Source organism: Humulus lupulus, chromosome 1 (assembly GCF_963169125.1).
Source record: "Humulus lupulus chromosome 1, drHumLupu1.1, whole genome shotgun sequence".
NCBI classification, from domain to species: Eukaryota; Viridiplantae; Streptophyta; class Magnoliopsida; order Rosales; family Cannabaceae; genus Humulus; species Humulus lupulus.
Genome location: NC_084793.1, coordinates 15,189,330 through 15,207,737, shown reverse-complemented (window position 1 = coordinate 15,207,737; position 18,408 = coordinate 15,189,330). Strand labels below are relative to the sequence as shown.

The 18,408-nt window shown below is 31.1% G+C and overlaps 2 protein-coding genes across 2 annotated transcripts; one reads left to right on the top strand and one right to left on the bottom strand.

Moving 5' to 3' along the window:
* Window positions 1-9,909: 9,909 nt before the first annotated feature.
* LOC133786282 (formin-like protein 1) lies at window positions 9,910-14,886 on the top strand. Its single transcript, XM_062225468.1, has 4 exons — window positions 9,910-12,570; window positions 12,685-12,884; window positions 13,361-13,605; window positions 13,722-14,886. Exons 1-4 carry the CDS (start codon window positions 10,166-10,168, stop codon window positions 14,529-14,531), a joined length of 3,660 nt encoding a protein of 1,219 aa, XP_062081452.1. The 5' UTR covers window positions 9,910-10,165; the 3' UTR covers window positions 14,532-14,886.
* A 116-nt stretch (window positions 14,887-15,002) lies between these two features.
* On the bottom strand, window positions 15,003-18,176 carry LOC133786298 (acyl-coenzyme A thioesterase 2, chloroplastic). The gene is made up of 5 exons (XM_062225469.1): window positions 17,423-18,176; window positions 16,697-16,874; window positions 15,731-16,203; window positions 15,515-15,643; window positions 15,003-15,346 (listed from the first exon to the last, which is right to left on the bottom strand). The coding sequence occupies exons 1-5, from the start codon at window positions 17,807-17,809 to the stop codon at window positions 15,200-15,202; spliced, it is 1,314 nt and encodes a 437-aa protein (XP_062081453.1). The 5' UTR covers window positions 17,810-18,176; the 3' UTR covers window positions 15,003-15,199.
* Window positions 18,177-18,408: the final 232 nt, after the last annotated feature.

Genomic DNA, 18,408 nt, shown 5'->3' with positions numbered 1-18,408 from the left:
ATTTGAAATATGTTTTAAAAAATAAAAAGTCCTTAGTTTAAGTAAAATTAAATAAATTTTTTAATATTAAAAATATAATTATAAGATTTTATTAATTAATTAAAAATGAGATAAAATTGGTGTAAAATGTGCATTTTGTAACAGAAAAAATTACTTTATAACTTAAGTATAACATATCAAATTACTTACTGAGTTTTGCCATCAAAAAAATTACTTAGTAATTTAAATACAATATTTTAGACTACTTACTGATATTTTCTATAAAATAAATTATTTAATGACTTTAGACCAATCTTTTAGATTGCTTACTTATTTTCACTTCAAATTATTAATTAGACCTAATAAATGAGCATAAAAGCATTTTTTTTTTCAAAAAAAAAAAAAAGAAAGAGCACAGCAAAATGAGACAGAATCTTGAGTCCGTGCGAGACAAGCCTTTCTCCAAAATCTCATACGTGTAATAGATTCATGAAATAATATTAAATTGGGAGAGACACCTCTCATATACTATTAGATTCTTGAGGACGACACCGTTTTACGGGGAAAAAGAAAAGCAAAAAGCTACCGCCCATTTTCTTTTTCAAGTGTCTTTTAAGAGACAATGGGGGCCAATGCCTTATCATGGCTCCAAAACATCTACCATATTATTATTATTATTTTGATTATTATTATTATCATTATTATATCTCATAATATAAATATCAAACTGGAGATAATTAATTATTTTAAATTATTTTGTTTAGTTATATTCCTTCTTTATCAGCATGTAGTTTGCTTGATAATGCTAATAAACAATCAAAAAAAAAAATATGCATCTTCATTCCATCTTGATATAATAATTGTTTATTAATTACTTTCAATTAATAATTCAATGGTCGAAAGTCCAATTAGGATATACCATACAACTTGTAACATTAACATGTGACACACAGTACAATTTTTTTTTTTTTGGGTATAAAAATCAACATGAAAAAACATATTCTTATGTAGTGTGAAAAAGATAATTAATTTGTCTTAATGACGTTTCTCTAAAGAATATTAGGAAATATATAAGTAAAAAGCAAAAAAAAAAAATAGTTTTCACGCTTTTGAGGCTTTATTATTATTATTATTATTTTTAAAAAATTTCAAAATATCGACAAACTTTTGTGAAGAAACCCCACTTTCCCACTAAGAATTTTGTTTTTGGTGCTTAGTTAAAGGTTAATATTCTAAAGAATCATAGTCCCCAAAAATTATTTCATACTCTAAAAAGAAGAAATCAAAGTCATAAAGATATAAAGACCAGGTGACAAAGTCGTAAAGGTCTCTTGTGATATCCCAAAAGGCTTTATTATTGTTATTGTTATTGTTATTATTATTATTATTATTATTATTATTACAAAAGATACACTAATTAAGCTTTGTATATATAATATATATTTTTTAATTTAATCTTATATTGACATATTTATTGTACTAAGCTTTGGCCTTTTGGCAGGAGTGTGACATTTTTTTCTTCATAAAAGACTACCTAACTAACATATTGTTTGGACTTTGGAGGAGTATATACCTACACACTTGATAGAAAGAGAAATCACAACCATCATTAATTAAAATATATATTGTATATTATTAATATGCATACATACATGTGCACAATATGTATACATTATGAGTATCCAAGTATGAATATGTCACATATATGATTGATTTTGAGTCAAATAAAAAACATTGTTATTTAATATTGTGTACAATAATAGTATCATACATGGGAGATATTATTAATAAAATAATGTCATGTATATTCAAAATATATATTCAAATATTATACATATTGATGTGGCAGTTTAACCTAGCCAATCATACTTATTAAAATTGAGATCCATTGTTTTAAAAAGTACTGACACGTCACCGTATGTAATGTTTGAGTGTATATTTTGGGTGCACATATCATTACTCATGTTTATTAATATCACATTCATTTTAAAAGATGTTACCATAATATAATAAGTTATAATCAAATAATTAATGGTGGTTTTTTTTATCATTAAAAATCAAACAATATATATTTTTTTCATTTAAGTATTTATTGTGATTAAATAATTGTCACTTAATGAAATTTTTAATAGTGGCTTGTTATTTTGGTAAGAATATTAGTTCTCTTAAACAAATAATAACAACATATTATTTACTACTTCTACTATAAATTGATATATAATGAAAATCACACTTTCAACACTAATGAATATTAATGCATGCAATAAAGGGAACAAGTCTAATAACAACCATCTCTTAATAAACATTTATGAATTCTTAACATAATTAGTTTATTTAAATCTTCTTATTTTGAAAATAGTAAATAGTAGCTAACTGATATTAAAAATAAATAATAATCCAAATATTGTGTTTATTAAAGAGAATTGTTAAAAGCCACCAGTGATATTATACTGTTATTGGCGCAATATTGAGTCCCACATATTTTGATTTAATTATAAGTAATATGAGAAATCGCTAACCACTTATAAAACACAATTTTATGTGGTGTTGTAACACCTTAAAATGTCTAATAGCAATGATATTATTAAATATGTTTCTTTTCCCATTCTATTGTAAATTTATAGCTCAAATTCTCTTATATTATTGGGCATGACATGAGTATCTGAAAGATATCATTTCTGTATGACACTTTAGCTAACATTTTAGTCAAATAATGCTTAATTATTTAGCATGTATTTAATATTATATAACACAAATCAATAAAAGCACCTTCCAATATTTTCTTACATATACATGTTGTGACATTTAATAATAGAACCCTAATATGTCACACAGCTATATATGCATATACTATTAGTGATACTGATATCTCATTTTTGTCAATTTGTTTATTAACAGCATATATTTGATTTAAAGCTTTGCATGTCCCATTTCATAAAGCTAGATTGGACATTAGTTAAATAATTCTTGTTGTGGTATCATTGTCTTAACAAAATTAATATTTGCTTTTAATTATGCAGAATTATATATCTCTTCTATATAATAAGTGTGTAGATAACATAAATTTTTGGTTTTAACGGTTTTTTATTTTTTTAATGTTAATTTTAACCGAATATTCTTATATTTAACGGTAGTTTGTAAACACTTAAATTTAAATAAAATAAAATAAATAATTAAAAAATTAAAATATGATATTTTTGAGATATTTTACAATAATAATTATTTAAAAATAATAAATAATTAAACAAAATAAAATGTGATATTTTTGAGATATTTTACAATGATAAATATTTAAAAATAATAAAATTATACGTTTTATAACTTAAATAAAATTTAATTAAACTTAAACTCACTTATTAAAATAATATCATATTAAACATATAATATAATCTACTATGAATTAGCAACAAATTTTTTTTTAAATTTGCAAGAAACTTAAATTTAAAAATTCACGTATAATATTTAATATTACATTAAACATATAATATATAATTTATTGTTGTCACTCCTAAATTAAAAACCTTTAACACATATAAATTAAAAAAAAAATTATTTAATTAAAATATTATATTTATTTAAAATTTATATAACATTAATATAAATTTAATAAAAATAATTAATAAATTTTATAAATAAAACTAAACGTGCATATTGCACGTTATTTTTATTTAATATATATAAAGTACAATATATTATACTTTTATATGTGGCATAACACATCTTTTTTTTTCTTTCTTTTTTTGACAAATGCCATAAAACACTCTTTAAAAGCCGAGCTTAATTTTTATTTTATATTTTTCGTGGCTTTTATTAATATTCCCCTAATCAAAGACATTATATTATTTATAAATAATAATAGAAAAAACAAATATATATTGGGGAAAAATAACTCCCATACAAAATAATTTTATCGTATATACATATGTTTATGTAACAATAATTATGAATATTATTGAAAACAAAAATTCAGAAAAGCGCATTTAAGACCATAAAAATATATTTTTCTATATTATTATTATGAGTATCTATCATAAAAATAATAAAAGTTACACGTAAACATAATACCAATAAAATACCACGTAAATTCACCGTCAAGATAACAAAAATTTATAGCAGAATTAGATATTCACGAAAAAAAATATTATTAAATACTAATCTAATTATAATTTTAAACAATTTCCAATAAATTGATTAAAGTAGTAATCGTTACACACAAATATTACACTAAAAAATTAAATGTTTCATTGTTAAAAAAAAAAAAGTTAAGATAATAGTTTTTTTATTTATGTATATTTTAAGATAATATCACATTATTTTTACAACAAGTTTTCATGTACTTTAACCTTTTGTCTTCTTTGGTAAAAAATTAAATGCATTATATATCACAAATTTTGTTTTTTTTATATATATAATTAGATTAAAATTTATTGTATTTTAAACTTAGTTTGATATATTTAGACTTTTAATTACTAATAACCAACTAGTTAATAAAATAATTGATTCTAGAGTTGTAAAATAAACGAAATGTATCTCCTAACAAAATAAAAACTGGTTTCAAATTTAAATATAAAATTCTCTCCTCCAAAATTCTATGACTATTTCTCAAAGTAGTAGTTAAATTTAAAAAAAAAATAACGATTAATATAAGTTTATTCTTACAAAAACATGCTACAGGTACAATATTTATTTACTCCTAAAGAACTAATTAATACTTTTTCCCCCTTAAACATAGAAAGTTGTGTGAGTTGTGACTATGTTCGATATTTATAAGTTTAATATTGTTACCATATCATATCGAATGTCTAGTGTCTAACATTGACTGCAAAACACATAGATATACGGTAACATTCAGTCAACACTAAATTTGACTCCATTTATTTACCAATGACTATATATTTAACTTTTTTTTTTTTTTGACAAAACTATATATTTAACTTTAATTATAACATTAATAAGTGAGGCGTATTATAATTATAATTATAATAATAAAAAAAATAAAAATGAAGCAGAGAGTTAGTATAGCAACCACATGTTATTAGAGCATATTTAAATGGTGGGTGTCGGCTCAAAAAAATGCTACTATGTTATATATATATTTATATTTATATATATATATATTATTAGCACACTCAGAGCAAAACTACCTTAGATGGTCATCAACATATTAATAATATAGAATCACAACCATAATGATGGATTTATTAATTATTAGTATTATTAAATTAATGATTATAAACTTATGTAAGGTTGGACGAGTATGAGTATATGGTACAATGTATTCATTAAATAATTTAAAAATAGCAAATGGTGATGTACTGCTACGTGAGACTATAGAATATGAAATTTGTTGGGAGAGACAATAACGGTCTCCGAAATTTATTATATCATAATTGATGTAATTTAATATTATATTTTATATAAAAAAAGAAAAGAAAATAATCATTAATGAGATTGCAAAGTAAATAGATTATCGATTGGTGGATGGTTTTTTTTTTTTCCATTCAAGTAAGTTTATTGTTTAGCTTAAAATCAATACTTAACTAACACATGGGTTACTTTAATTACGAAGGTGACCAATATAAAATAGAATTGCTTCCGAAACATTAGACAATAAATCTTTTAAATGGTCAAAACTAAAGAAGAGTCCGAAAAAATAGCCTAAACTAAGAGTATATAAATTTGTGCATAAAACAAATATTGTTGCCTGAAAAGAGCAAAGATAATTCAAAAAATGCATAAACTACATTATAATATAAAGGTCATTTGTCAAAATAACTTATTTTTAAAGTTATTTTGCACTCTAGCCTAATTTTAATAATTATTAGCCAAATGACATCTCATAATTTAGACACCTAGTCGAAAAATTCAAACAATCGGTCGAAAATTTTAGATACCTAATTGAAAAATTTAAACAACTAGTCGAATTTTAGACAGCGATCATTTTGCAAAAGATTATCAAAAGTAAGAGAGAGTACAAAATTACTTAAAAAAAGATGTCATTATCACCAATTTTTCGTAATATAAATATAGGATTAAAAGTTAAGAGGTTGATATTAAATTTAACCTATCATCTTATGCAACATTAAGTGATATTGATATAATCTCTCATAGTATACTTATAGAATTAATATAGATCCATAAATGTGTGAGATATTTATTATAATAATAATATATTTTTTTGAGGAAAAAAGAAGAGGAGAACATTTAGAATAGAAAAGAGTCACTTAGCATTAGATATAAAGAGACAAAATCATGAATTTTGGTGGTGGAAAAATGAGAACAGGGTACCCCAAAAACAAAAGGTCAGCCACGTTTGGTCAGAACAGAAAGAACACACACAGAGTTGGACCCACCGACTTAGTCCCTTTTAGGCCAAAATTTAATGAATTTGTTTTTGGATAGGAGGCGTCGGTGGGTGGTGGTGGTCATATATATAATAATATAATGTGTAAAGAGAATAGGGAATAGGGATATCATATGGTCATTATAGTCAATGTAGGTTGCTTTGGGTTTAGTGGTTAGTTAGTATAGTACTACTGTGTCTGCACATAGACATAGTTTTCCAAAACGACAGCGTTTAAAATGGTTGTAGTAGTAGTACACACGCCGTGGGGTGTGGCTGGGCGGGCGGAGGATCTCGCTCTCGGTCGTAGTGACAACATGTACTTACGTTACGTGTGCCCTTACCAAACAATACATAACCCTACCCCTCTACTCTCGTCTTCCTCTTCCCATGTCACGTGACTCACGTGCCTTCCTTCTAGAATTTTTCTTTCCATACAAGGTAAATCAATATTAATTTTTAAATGATAAAAAATAATAACATTAGGAAATTAATGTCTTCAATTATCATTTTACATAATTGATTATCTAAATTAATATTTTTTATAATTTTTTTTATTTATTTAGGAACTTGTGACTTTAATATATTAGTATGTGTATGTTAGTTTTGTTTAATTAGTTTTTATTTTAAATTTGTATTGTTTTTTTTTAAATTTTTTTATGGGTTGTTGGTATATTATTTTTCAATTAATGTATATATTTTTTGTGATATAATATATCATTTTTTTATGATATTTAGTTTCTATCTTATTGTATATAATGACAGAATATAATTTTATATCATGGTTTATACATTATATTAATGGTAGTATATAATTTTGTTAGTATAATATATAAATTTTTTAGTAATAATTTTGTAAGTTTTTGTTGGTATATTATTTTTTAATCTCAGTATATATATTTTGTGGTATGATATATCATTCAACAATTAATAAAAAACAAAAAAAATTAAAATAACTTTATTAAAAAAATTATTAGACTATTTTACTACAAAAACTAATTGATATATTTAATAATATGTAATATTAAAAAATTATTCGACTATTTTACTACAAAAACTAAGAATATTGACATTTAATTACTTTCAGATCTCGTTAACGTTGATTTTGCACAAAGCCCCATATTTATATGAAGTATAGACCATATCAATAAACAATATGGTGACATAATTTTCACTTTCACAATCTTTTTCTCATAATGGTTTTGATGTGGTGACTAGACTTTGTGTAGACAATGTCACGAACATACATATATATGTATATATATATATATATATATTCACACGTGTATATACATATTTTTGAAGGACACGTGTATATTTTAAGAAAACTAATTTTAAGAATTGTTGATTTTTTTTAAGGTAAGTATTTATTTTGTATATTGTGTTTTATCGAAATACATATTTAGTGCATTATGTTTATAAAGTGAACTCATATTTTAAATATGACTATATTGGTATTCTTTTAATGATTTTTGTTATTATAAAATATTTTATGAATTAATTAATAAATGTATAATTAAAATTTTGAAATAATTTAAATAAAAAAAAATCTAACCCCTAAACTTAAACCAAAAAATTAAAGTCAACACCATAAACTTAAAAGTCAAAATTTAATAATAAATTCAAACAAAAATAATTTAATTAAAACTTAAAAAAAATTATTAGTTCTTAGTTTACTTTAATTAATTTGAAAATATTGGTTTATTTTTTTAATTTATATTTCGAATCAAACATATTTATGTTTATTTAATTAATTAAAATAGTTTCATTAAATATTTTCTATTTTAAAATTAATTTATATTATTTTTTATTTCAAAATTTACATTTAATTGATTCATTTGTTAAATCAATTTTTTATTTTACTAATTTAAAAAATATTTTAAAATAACAAAAATAAAAAAAATCATTAAAAAGATGGATAATATGGTCATATTTAAAAAATGAGTTGCTACAGTCCAGTGAAAGAGGATACCAAATTTGTACGAATTGCAAATAGAGCGTACCAAATAATCATAAACACAGGGTTGCAACTGTGTATTTCGATAAAACACATATACTAAATGTATATTTACCTTTTTTTTTAATAAAAATAAAATAGAATGTACCTTGTTATATTTTTATATACTTTGATTAATATTTAATGTATTTTAGATTATGTTTGATGTACTTAATCTTCTAATAAATAATAACACTTCAATCAATCTAGCCATTAATCTAAAAATTTGTGAGGCGAAGAAAATGTATTTTCTAACTTGATAAAGTAGAACTATTTAGTTTAAATGTATTTCAAGAGAAAATAATATTTATAACAATGATGATTAAGGTTAATAAAAAGAAATACTATATTATTTAAGTTTCGAGTGTGCTTATATATTTTTTATTACATAATGAGGGTTTTTGAGAGCTAATTTGTCTTAATATATAATTTAGACAATTATATAATCGAATTAAATTTATTACTATGAACAGAGAAATAACATGCAACATAACACATGTTAATCAGCACAATTAATAGTGAAAAACTGAAATAAAATCTTAAAAATATATTATTTTATTTGAATTAATAAAATACAAAATAAGATTACATGTATAATCAAAATTCTTTAAATATAATAAATAAAGTACACACATGACACAAATTCAAAATCACATTATAAATAGAATTTTATTTGAAAATTTTCATGACTTTTTTTTTTCTCTAATTGGTAACATAAAATATTTTATCCATTTTTATCATTCAAACTAGTGTAGCTACTATTTATATATTTTCCGAATCCGTGAGCTGTTATTGATTGAAACTCGATCAGTTTGAAAAGGGAGTCAATTTTGTTGACAAAAAACGATCGCAATCATCGGTAAAAATGTTTGAAAATTAAAAAATAAGAAATTTGTTATAGGAATATTTTATTTTATTTTTTGAAAAAAATACTTTTATGATTTTATTATTTATACAATAATTTTGGTCATGAATATGATGACCAATTATTATTAAAATAAAGCGTGGTAAAAGGGTCTATCTATTTTATCTCCAAAATTTAAGCTTAAACTTTAGTGTAATTATTTAGTAAAAGGTGGTCCGAATCTACCTCTAAATTTTCGGTGTGAGATCCTTTTTTACCGTAATATAATACTAACCATTAATTAATAATTTTTAATTTATATTAAAAAAATATTAACTTCATTTCATTTCATCAACTTATTGGGAATTAATGAAAAAAAAAATTGGAGTTGCGAGTTGGGTGCTAAATTAAGCTGTGAATTCCTTCCTTCGGACAAGAAGTTGGTTTGTTACGCCATTAAATTAAATTACCATTTTAAATTAATAAAAAAAATAAAATAGAAAGATTCAATAAAATTGCATCACACATAGATTCCCTAACGAGCAAGAAAGTACTCCGAAAAAGCCACTAACCGTGTACGTATTATAGAGCCACAAAACAAAAAGCAATATAAAAATAAATAAATAAATAGATAAATAAAATATTTGAGTAGCAAGTAAAAATAATTTTGATGAGTTAATAATTATTGAAATTAGAGTTTTAAATTATAATTTAAAGAAAAAAAATGGCGTGGTTCAGTGGAGGGAACTAAAACAAAGAGTAACAGCAGAATCTTAGCTGGATGCAGATGAAGTAGAAGAAGCTCATCTCCATTATCAACTAACGCTCTCTTTTATTAGTCTTTTTCACCTTTTCACTCTCTTTCTCACTCTCTCTCTCTCTACATCTGCAAATACACACAGTCCCTACCAAATCATCTGCCATTACTGCTTCATCTCCATCTCAATCCCATTTTTCACTTTCTCTCTCTCAAGCTGGGGAGTCCAGGTCCAGGAGGCAAACAATGCCCACTCTCTCTTTCTTCTTGTTTTACTTGTTGTCGTTTTCGTTGCTTTCTTTGCGTTCCAGTGCTGAGACCGTTGTCGTTTCACGGCGTAGGATTCTTCACCAGCCTTTCGTCCCTCTAGACTCGCTCCCTCCGTCGGAGCCGCCGACCCCATTGATATCTAATTCGAATCCCAATCCTAAATACCCTTTTTCCACTACCCCTACTCCTCCCTCTGACGCTCCTTTCTTCCCTACTTTCGTTGCTCCGCCTCCGCCTCCTTCTCCGGCCACTTTTGCTTCTTTTCCGGCCAATATATCGTCCCTGATCTTGCCCCAGACTCCTTCTCCAAAACCTGCTTCTCATAAGCTTGTTGCTTTATCCATCGCTGCTGTCGTTTCTGCTCTACTCGTACTCGCCATTGTCGTTTTCTTCTACTGCCGCCGGAGGCGCAACCGTGACTTCGCCGACGACAAGACTTACAGATCGGAGAATAGTAACAGGTTGTTCCCAGCGAATCCCGAACCGAATGTGACTTTGGCAACGACTACGACTACGACTTCCACAAATAATAGAGCTCACAAGCTGCGAACTACCTCCTCGAGCTCTGAGTTTCTTTATCTGGGTACTCTGGTCGATTCGCGGAGAATCGAAGAGGGAGCGGACTCGCGTAACAATGGCGGTGAGCGTAGCCGTTTGGATGCCCGGAAAATGGAGTCTCCGGAGCTTCACCCGCTTCCGCCGCTGGCCCGACAGAGTTTGGCGTTAAATTATGGGAATGGTGAAGTGGGTTCCACTGCTGATGAAGAAGAGGAAGAGTTTTACTCGCCTAGAGGGTCTTTGGGTGGACGTGAAAGCTCCATTGGTACTGGATCGGGTTCGCGGAGAGTGTTCGCCGCTGTGGCCTCCGAAAAATTCCCGGTAAGAACCAGTGGCTCAAGTTCATGCTCATGCTCATCGTCGAGTTCAGCTTCGCCTGATCGTTCACATTCAATTTGTTACTCTCCCCCTCTTGGCTCGAGTCCCGTAAGACCAGAATCGTTCAAGTCGCCCGAGTCTTCAGATTTGCCGGCTACTCCTTCTCCTCCACCGCAATTGCATTATACGAAGTCGTTGGTCAATGAAACAAATGTTCTTTCGCCGTCGTTGTCCCCGGAGAGAGTATCCAATGTGGAGAAGAATTCAGCTGAATCGACACCACGAGTATCCAATGTTTCCCATCAAAATGTACTGTCTCCTTCGCTGTCTCCACTGTCAACTGTTCCAGATATAGCTCTGAACGAATACCCAGGTGGCTTTGATGGAATTAGACAGTCTCCATTACTGTCTTCGGCTTCTTCGTCGCCAGTCAGAGGCTTGGAGAAGAACCCAGATGCTGCGTCCCCAACGGAGTCGGCTGTTTCGGGTCGAAAACAGCAATCTTGTTCATCGTCTTTATATTCATCGTCACCGGAGAGAGTTGTTGAGGATTACACAGAAGAATCTCCTAAAGTATCGAATGCTTCTGAGAAGAAATGGCAGCTTCTTTCACCGTCTCCACCTTCCCTGTCGCCGGAGAGAGAAGTAGCGAAAATCCCAGATGATGCTTCTGCTGCACTTCTATTTGATTTGGATCCACATATGGGATCTCTTTCACCATCTTTGTCTCCGATGAGAGGTGTGGAGAAGAATCAAGATGCACCACCTAGAGTATCAGTTGCTTCAGATCGAAAACGTCTGTCTCCATCACCATCTTTATCTTCTTTATCATTATCAGAATCTGAGGACGACGCAGTAATGGAGAATTATGCAAAGAATTCTCCAAAATTACCAAACGCTTCTGATAATAACAGTCAGGTTACTTCAGCGTCGACTTCGCTTTCCTCATCTCCAGAGAGAGACTTACCAAATAACCCAGATGCATCACCAAGAAGTTCTGACGCTTCTGATGGTTTGTTATACGATTTGGATCTTACTAGGCGGTCTCTTTCTTCTTCTCCTCCCTCTTCATCACCAGAGAGAGATATCCTTCACAATTCAGATGAATCACCAAGAACATCCAATGACTCTGATAAAATTGTTGAGCCTTTAGTGGAAACTATCAGTACTCTTAAGCCGCAGCCTCTTACAGTTCCGCCGCCGCCGCCCCCGTTGCCACCACCGCCTCCATTTTCACTTAGACAGTTGGAAGCTCCAATTCTTGCAACTCCTACTGGCCAACCCATCTCTAAGCCTCCTGTTCTTACACCACCTTCGAGGCCTTTTGTGTTTCAAAACACATCAAATGTTTCTATTTCTCCAATGGAGTTGCCACCAATTTCTAATTCCGTGGAGAATGAAGAGGAGATCACAAAGCCAAAGTTGAAGCCTTTACATTGGGATAAAGTTAGAGCTAGCTCTGATCGTGAAATGGTGTGGGATCAGCTAAGATCAAGCTCATTTAAGTAAGATATAACTTGTACTGTTCTTTATCTGGTTTCCATTTTTGCTGTGGTATTATTGTTAGTTGGTAAATTGCTTCAATTCTTAATTCGGTTATATGACTGTGTTGATTTCAGGTTGAATGAAGAAATGATTGAGACATTGTTTGTTGTGAACACCCCCAACTCAAAACCAAAGGAGACAACTCCACGCTCAGTTCTTCCTTCGCCAAATTCAGAAAATAGAGTGCTTGATCCTAAGAAGTCACAAAATATTGCAATTTCGTTGAGGGCACTCAATGTGACAATTGAGGAAGTCTGTGAAGCCCTTATAGAAGGTATATATGCCAACTTCTTTTAGGACAATTTTGAAGTTTCCTTTTCTCTTTTTTTAAGCTCCATTATGTGAGAAATGCCTTGATTAGGTTGGCGTAAAGTTATTTTCGTACTCTTTGGTGGTTGATGTTCATGATTACGAGAAAAAAAGAAAAAGAAAAGCAATATGTTCTCCCGAGGCTCATTCTTCATCAGTAGTTGTTTTTAAATGAAATTAAAGTCAGCTCTAATTTTGCATGTTTTGATTATCCTTTTTTATGCTCATTTTTTTAATGGTTAGTTGTTTTGATTCTTCATACATTGTTTTATATCTCTCTTCGTGAAATTTCCATTGTTTTTCTTTTCTTTCTCTAATAGCTGAGGTAATGAATAGGTCCCAGTGCTTAACTAGCTTAATATCATAGTTAGCTATGCTTTTACTAATTCTAGGAAAGAAAATTGCATTTCATGCAACTAAAATGTTCCGATCGTAATACAGGCAATGCTGATGCACTCGGGAATGAGCTGCTTGAAAGTTTATTGAAGATGGCTCCAACAAAAGAAGAGGAACGTAAGCTGAAGGATTACAAAGATGATTCACCAGCCAAGCTTGGCCCTGCCGAGAAATTTCTGAAGGCAGTGCTTGATGTACCCTTTGCATTCAAAAGGGTCGATGCAATGCTTTACATTGCTAATTTTGAGACTGAGGTTGACTACCTCAAGAAGTCTTTCGAGACTTTAGAGGTAAAGTGCATTGTCTCTCATCTTTCTATCCATTCGACATTGCAAGTTTTACTTATTATTCTTTTCTGTTTTCCTCTCCTTAAGTGTCTTATCTCATCAGTTTCTCTGTTTCATAGGCTGCCTGTGAAGAACTGAGGAACAGTAGAATGTTTATGAAGCTCCTAGAAGCTGTACTAAAAACTGGAAACAGAATGAATGTTGGGACCAACCGTGGTGAGGCTCATGCATTCAAGCTCGACACACTTCTCAAATTGGTCGACGTAAAGGGAGCTGATGGAAAAACCACACTTTTGCATTTTGTTGTACAAGAAATCATAAGGACTGAAGGTGCTCGTTTCTCTGGTTCTAACCAGACTCCAAGCTCTACTTCAAGTGAAGATGCCAAGTGCAGGAAGCTTGGCCTCCAAGTTGTTTCTAGTCTCAGTTCTGAGCTCGCCAATGTGAAGAAATCTGCAACCATGGATTCTGATGTGCTTAGCAGTGATGTGTCCAAGCTTTCTAGAGGAATCAGCAACATAAGGGAGGTTGTGCGACTAAATGCGACGACAGGGTCAGATGAAAGCTGCCAAAAGTTTTCCGAATCAATGGAGAGATTCATGAAAATGGCTGAGGAGGAAATTTATAGAATTCAAGCTCAAGAAAGTGTTGCCCTGTCTCTTGTTAAAGAGATCACCGAGTATTTCCATGGAAACTCTGCTAAAGAAGAAGCTCACCCTTTCAGAATCTTCATGGTGGTGAGGGATTTTCTTACTGTCTTAGATAGGGTCTGCAAGGAAGTGGGTATGATCAACGAGAGAACAATCGTTAGTTCTGCCCATAAATTTCCAGTTCCAGTGAATCCATTGCTGGCGCAAGTTTTACCTGTACCTGTACCGCCCAATAGGCGGCACCACAGTTCATCTGACGACGAGTGCACATCTCCTTAGTATATGTGTCTCATTTCATGTTAGCATTTTTGTTGCTTAGCAAGAAACTGCCTGAAATCTGAGGTAGTAAAAGATGTTGCCAGGTCTTTATATATAAATATTATATATTGTCTTTTTCCTTTTTCTTCCCTTCCCAGATTTGTACCTGTACAAAAGTCCCATGTAAAAGATTGAGTTCCTTCTATAGATAATATACATAGCAGATTTTGTTTTGGTAGAATTAGCTGTACTTGTATGTGGAACTAGTCGGATATGTACCCTGTGAAAACTTGAATATATAGATAGAAACGCTGCTATTGTTTAAAGCGCGCTTTGCAATTAATCGAGAGTAATGAAACCAAAGATAAACATACTACATCTTATTCTTCTTCTTCTTATTATTATTATCTTAATAATTATTTTGTATGAAAAATGCATTGTAAGCTGGATTTTAAGCTTGAACCAAGTCAAGTTTTTGACATTCATCCGAACTAGTTAAAGCAACACGGCCTTGCATTCAATAATAAAGTAAGGTGGTACAAAGCCAAATTAGAGAAGCTACAACATTTTAAGATACTAGTGTCTTTCCCAATGGAGATCAAATTCATACATTTACTATAAGCAAAAGCCATTTGTTTCAGACTTTCTGTTAGCTTTCTTTATTTATTTAATTTTTGCCAAAGCCTTAACTAAATGCAGGCCTCAGCATCCATACGTTCCAGTATGCGGCGCGCTTCTTCCTCTGTTGCTGGAACCACATTCCGAATCCTGTAGCCATTCTTTGTGGCCTTTGCCTCTGGTCGCACAGTGAAAGTGAAATAAAAGGTATTTGATACCTACAATATAGTAAAAACACATAGATAAGCCATACATAACCAAGTAAAATAGAAAATTCATGAACACTCAGAAAAGCACCAAAGACTAACTGGGTACTGTAGATTTTCTGTCTGCCTAAGAACCTAAGATTTTCTTATTCTCTGAACATTTACTCTATAGTGTCTTACCTCACTTGACCGGAGCTCTGGCCTAGTAACATGAGCAACAACTTCTATATTAATTAGGGGCTGATCAGGATTATGAAGTTCTGTGTACAGCACACATGATTTCAATCGCAGGAAGTCTCCAACGTCCACCTGCTCATAAGACAGTGTTTACAGAGTTATTATTGCTAAAGTAGTACATAAGTTACATAATTGTAGTCTACTATACAGTATACTCACAGGTCTTGAGAAATCAACATGGTCGATTTCTAAAAAGTAAGGCACCAAGCCTGCAAAGGCATAAGCGGTAGAGAAAGCCAGTTCAAATGCTCTGTGCAGCAAAAACCCACCGAAGATTCGACCATGAATGTTTCTCTGCTGTGGTTGGCAGATCAGAGAGTTCTCCTGGCGGGTATCCCTTAGAAGAATGCTATCTCTGTCTGCTAAAGCAGGCATATCACAGAATATCCTACCTTCAGCTAATAGTGTTTGAAGTCTATTTGCTTCCCCATTTTCAAATTCCCTTCTCTCTTGATCTCCTCTCTTCCTTTTCCTCATACTGCTCCTTGCTTCTGCTTCATCGAAGAGCAACTTTTCTTGTTCGGTTTCTGGTGAGAGTCGATTGACAGGAGCAGCTTTTGCAGTTTTTGAGTCACGAGCCACAAAAATGAAGTTGGCTGAGAGAGCTACATCATCTGCAGCATTAGAGCCTTCTGCAAAACAAATAGCTCAATTTTAGACAACTCCTTCTTCAATCTTTACCGCTTTCTTTCACTGCAGCGTTTGATTAAGGAAAAAAAACACCCATCAGCTGGACCAACTTATGCTTTTATTGAACTGTTTTGACTCCACAAAAACATGTGCTATAGTGCTTTTGGAATTGATATTGTAATAATATAGGTTCAGTTGCACGGTCATAGAAATAGAAGTTTCACAAGGATGCATGAGAGAGTTGAAGGAGATTTGGATAGAAAAACAATCAATATAGTAGGTCCAAGTCATCCAAGAGGGGTAGCTCAATGGTCTGGCATGTGATTTGTTCTTACAAAGTCTGACATTCGAGTCCTTCCTAGACCCCTACGTAGCAATTGCTATAGTTATTTGGTCTCTAAATATTGTAGAATTAGACGGGGGAGCCTATTGTCGAAAAAAAAAAGTGGGTCCAAGTCCATTGATCCGTTTATCCAGGGAACATTGAAGCATTACCTTTAGTGGACTGGGAGACCTCTAGTTGAATTTCAATTGATGACCGTCCAACCCAGATGACAGCACCAACAATTTTCAGATCAATGTCAACACTAATCGGCTTCTTTAGGACAATCTTGTCAACAGAAGCAGTGACCAACAATAGCGGCCTTGTTGTGCTATCATCGTCAGAACAGTGCTAATAAAAAAAGAAATCTAGATTAGTTTATTTCAAATGATTAAACTAACACTCATTTCAACACAATCAAGTTGCAAAACAAAACATATTAGCATGAGATGCCGTTTACACTTTTGGTTAGTGCCACAAAAATAAAATTTAATGGAAGTAAGAAAATTATAACAATCATCAGAACACATAATTTTGGCTTCTAACTCCTCCCAGACCAAACATAAACCAACGAAACAATTCAGATAGGCCCATCCAAAGAAATTATGAGTCAAAATAAAAGATTTTGGATCAAAACATAAACAGGCTATTCCAAATATAACCTTCACAAAAAAAAAAAACCATTAAAAAAATGGGAAAAAAAAGTCCCATACAGCTACATCTCAGCACCACCAAACATATAATCCAATTCTGAAAAAGACTTCTTTCTCTTTGGGGTTTTGCTATGTATTCAAATTAACACATCTATACAACTGCCCAGATACCCAATTCTCCTACAAAGCACCCAAAACAATCATAAATTTGTTACAAAGACAAAAAATGTAAGACCAAAGCTGTACCTTAACGGAGATAGTCCCAGCTAAAGCATCAAGGTCTTCGAGCAACTTTCCAATTCTGACCTCATTCCATGGATCTCTGTACTGCTCTCTCAAGATATAGTCCGTAGAGAAATTATATAGTATGGTAGTCCTACTCTGGGACGGAGTCTTGGTAAGCAATTCACTTTGCGGAGGAGCATCCTTAGGTGGGTCAAGAAGCCTCTCGAAGATCTTACAGCGGGCTTCCCACAGTGCGTTCGTCACCGGCGAATGGTACATTCCAGGCCACAAACTTATGGGCTTTCTGGCCGAAGAGTTGGAGTCCCCAACTGAAGGAGGACCCTCAAACGGCGAAGCGAAGGTTGAAACCACCGTAATGGGGTGATTAGGGGAAGAGCTCAAATCCATGGATGCTTCTCGGAATTGGGCTTTCAAAACTAATTAACCAAAAAAAGCTCCCTTTTTTCCCAGTGAAATGGAAGAACAAAAACTGGGTTTCAATCGAACTTGGGTTTTCTTTACATGTGTTTGTATCTATGTAGTAGGTTGTATAGGTAGGGAGGTTGGTTGAGGTCTTTAAGACAGGTAAGGTAGCTGGATTTTCTGAATGAGTTCTTGCTTTTAGTGATTCTCTGCAAATGAATCAGAAAAACCCAGAAGTCTTTGTAATGATAACACTTGGAGCCATCGCCAAGTTCCAATTTTTTCCACAATTGTGGGATTAGGCAAGGTGCTTTTCGTCAATTTCCATTTCGGATGGCATGCCGAGGGCCAAGGAGTCACTCTCTCTCTCACTAGCATTCTTGTTTTGACTTTCACTTTTTTTATACTTTTTTGCTTTGACTTTAACGATTTTAGTTAATCTACGTGTCTTTTTATATATTTATTTATTATTATTATTTAACACTTTTGTTGAATTAGCATATTGTGTTGTGTGAGTTGATTTAAGTATATTCCCAAAAGCCCATAAAATAAGTTCAACTTTTTCTAGTTTATTCTCACTCTAA

What these genes read in the sequence shown, in the direction of transcription:
- LOC133786298 (XM_062225469.1), bottom strand. Translation starts at nt 17,809, where the DNA reads ATGGATTTGAGCTCTTCCCCTAATCACCCCATTACGGTGGTTTCAACC. An exon ending in GGTCTCCCAGTCCACTAAAG is followed by an intron (nt 16,204 to 16,696) that starts GTAATGCTTCAA and finishes TTTGTTTTGCAG; the next exon opens with AAGGCTCTAATGCTGCAGAT. An exon ending in CAGAGCTCCGGTCAAGTGAG is followed by an intron (nt 15,347 to 15,514) that starts GTAAGACACTAT and finishes ACTATATTGTAG; the next exon opens with GTATCAAATACCTTTTATTT.
- LOC133786282 (XM_062225468.1), top strand. Translation starts at nt 10,166, where the DNA reads ATGCCCACTCTCTCTTTCTTCTTGTTTTACTTGTTGTCGTTTTCGTTG. An exon ending in CTGTGAAGCCCTTATAGAAG is followed by an intron (nt 12,885 to 13,360) that starts GTATATATGCCA and finishes ATCGTAATACAG; the next exon opens with GCAATGCTGATGCACTCGGG. An exon ending in AGTCTTTCGAGACTTTAGAG is followed by an intron (nt 13,606 to 13,721) that starts GTAAAGTGCATT and finishes TCTGTTTCATAG; the next exon opens with GCTGCCTGTGAAGAACTGAG.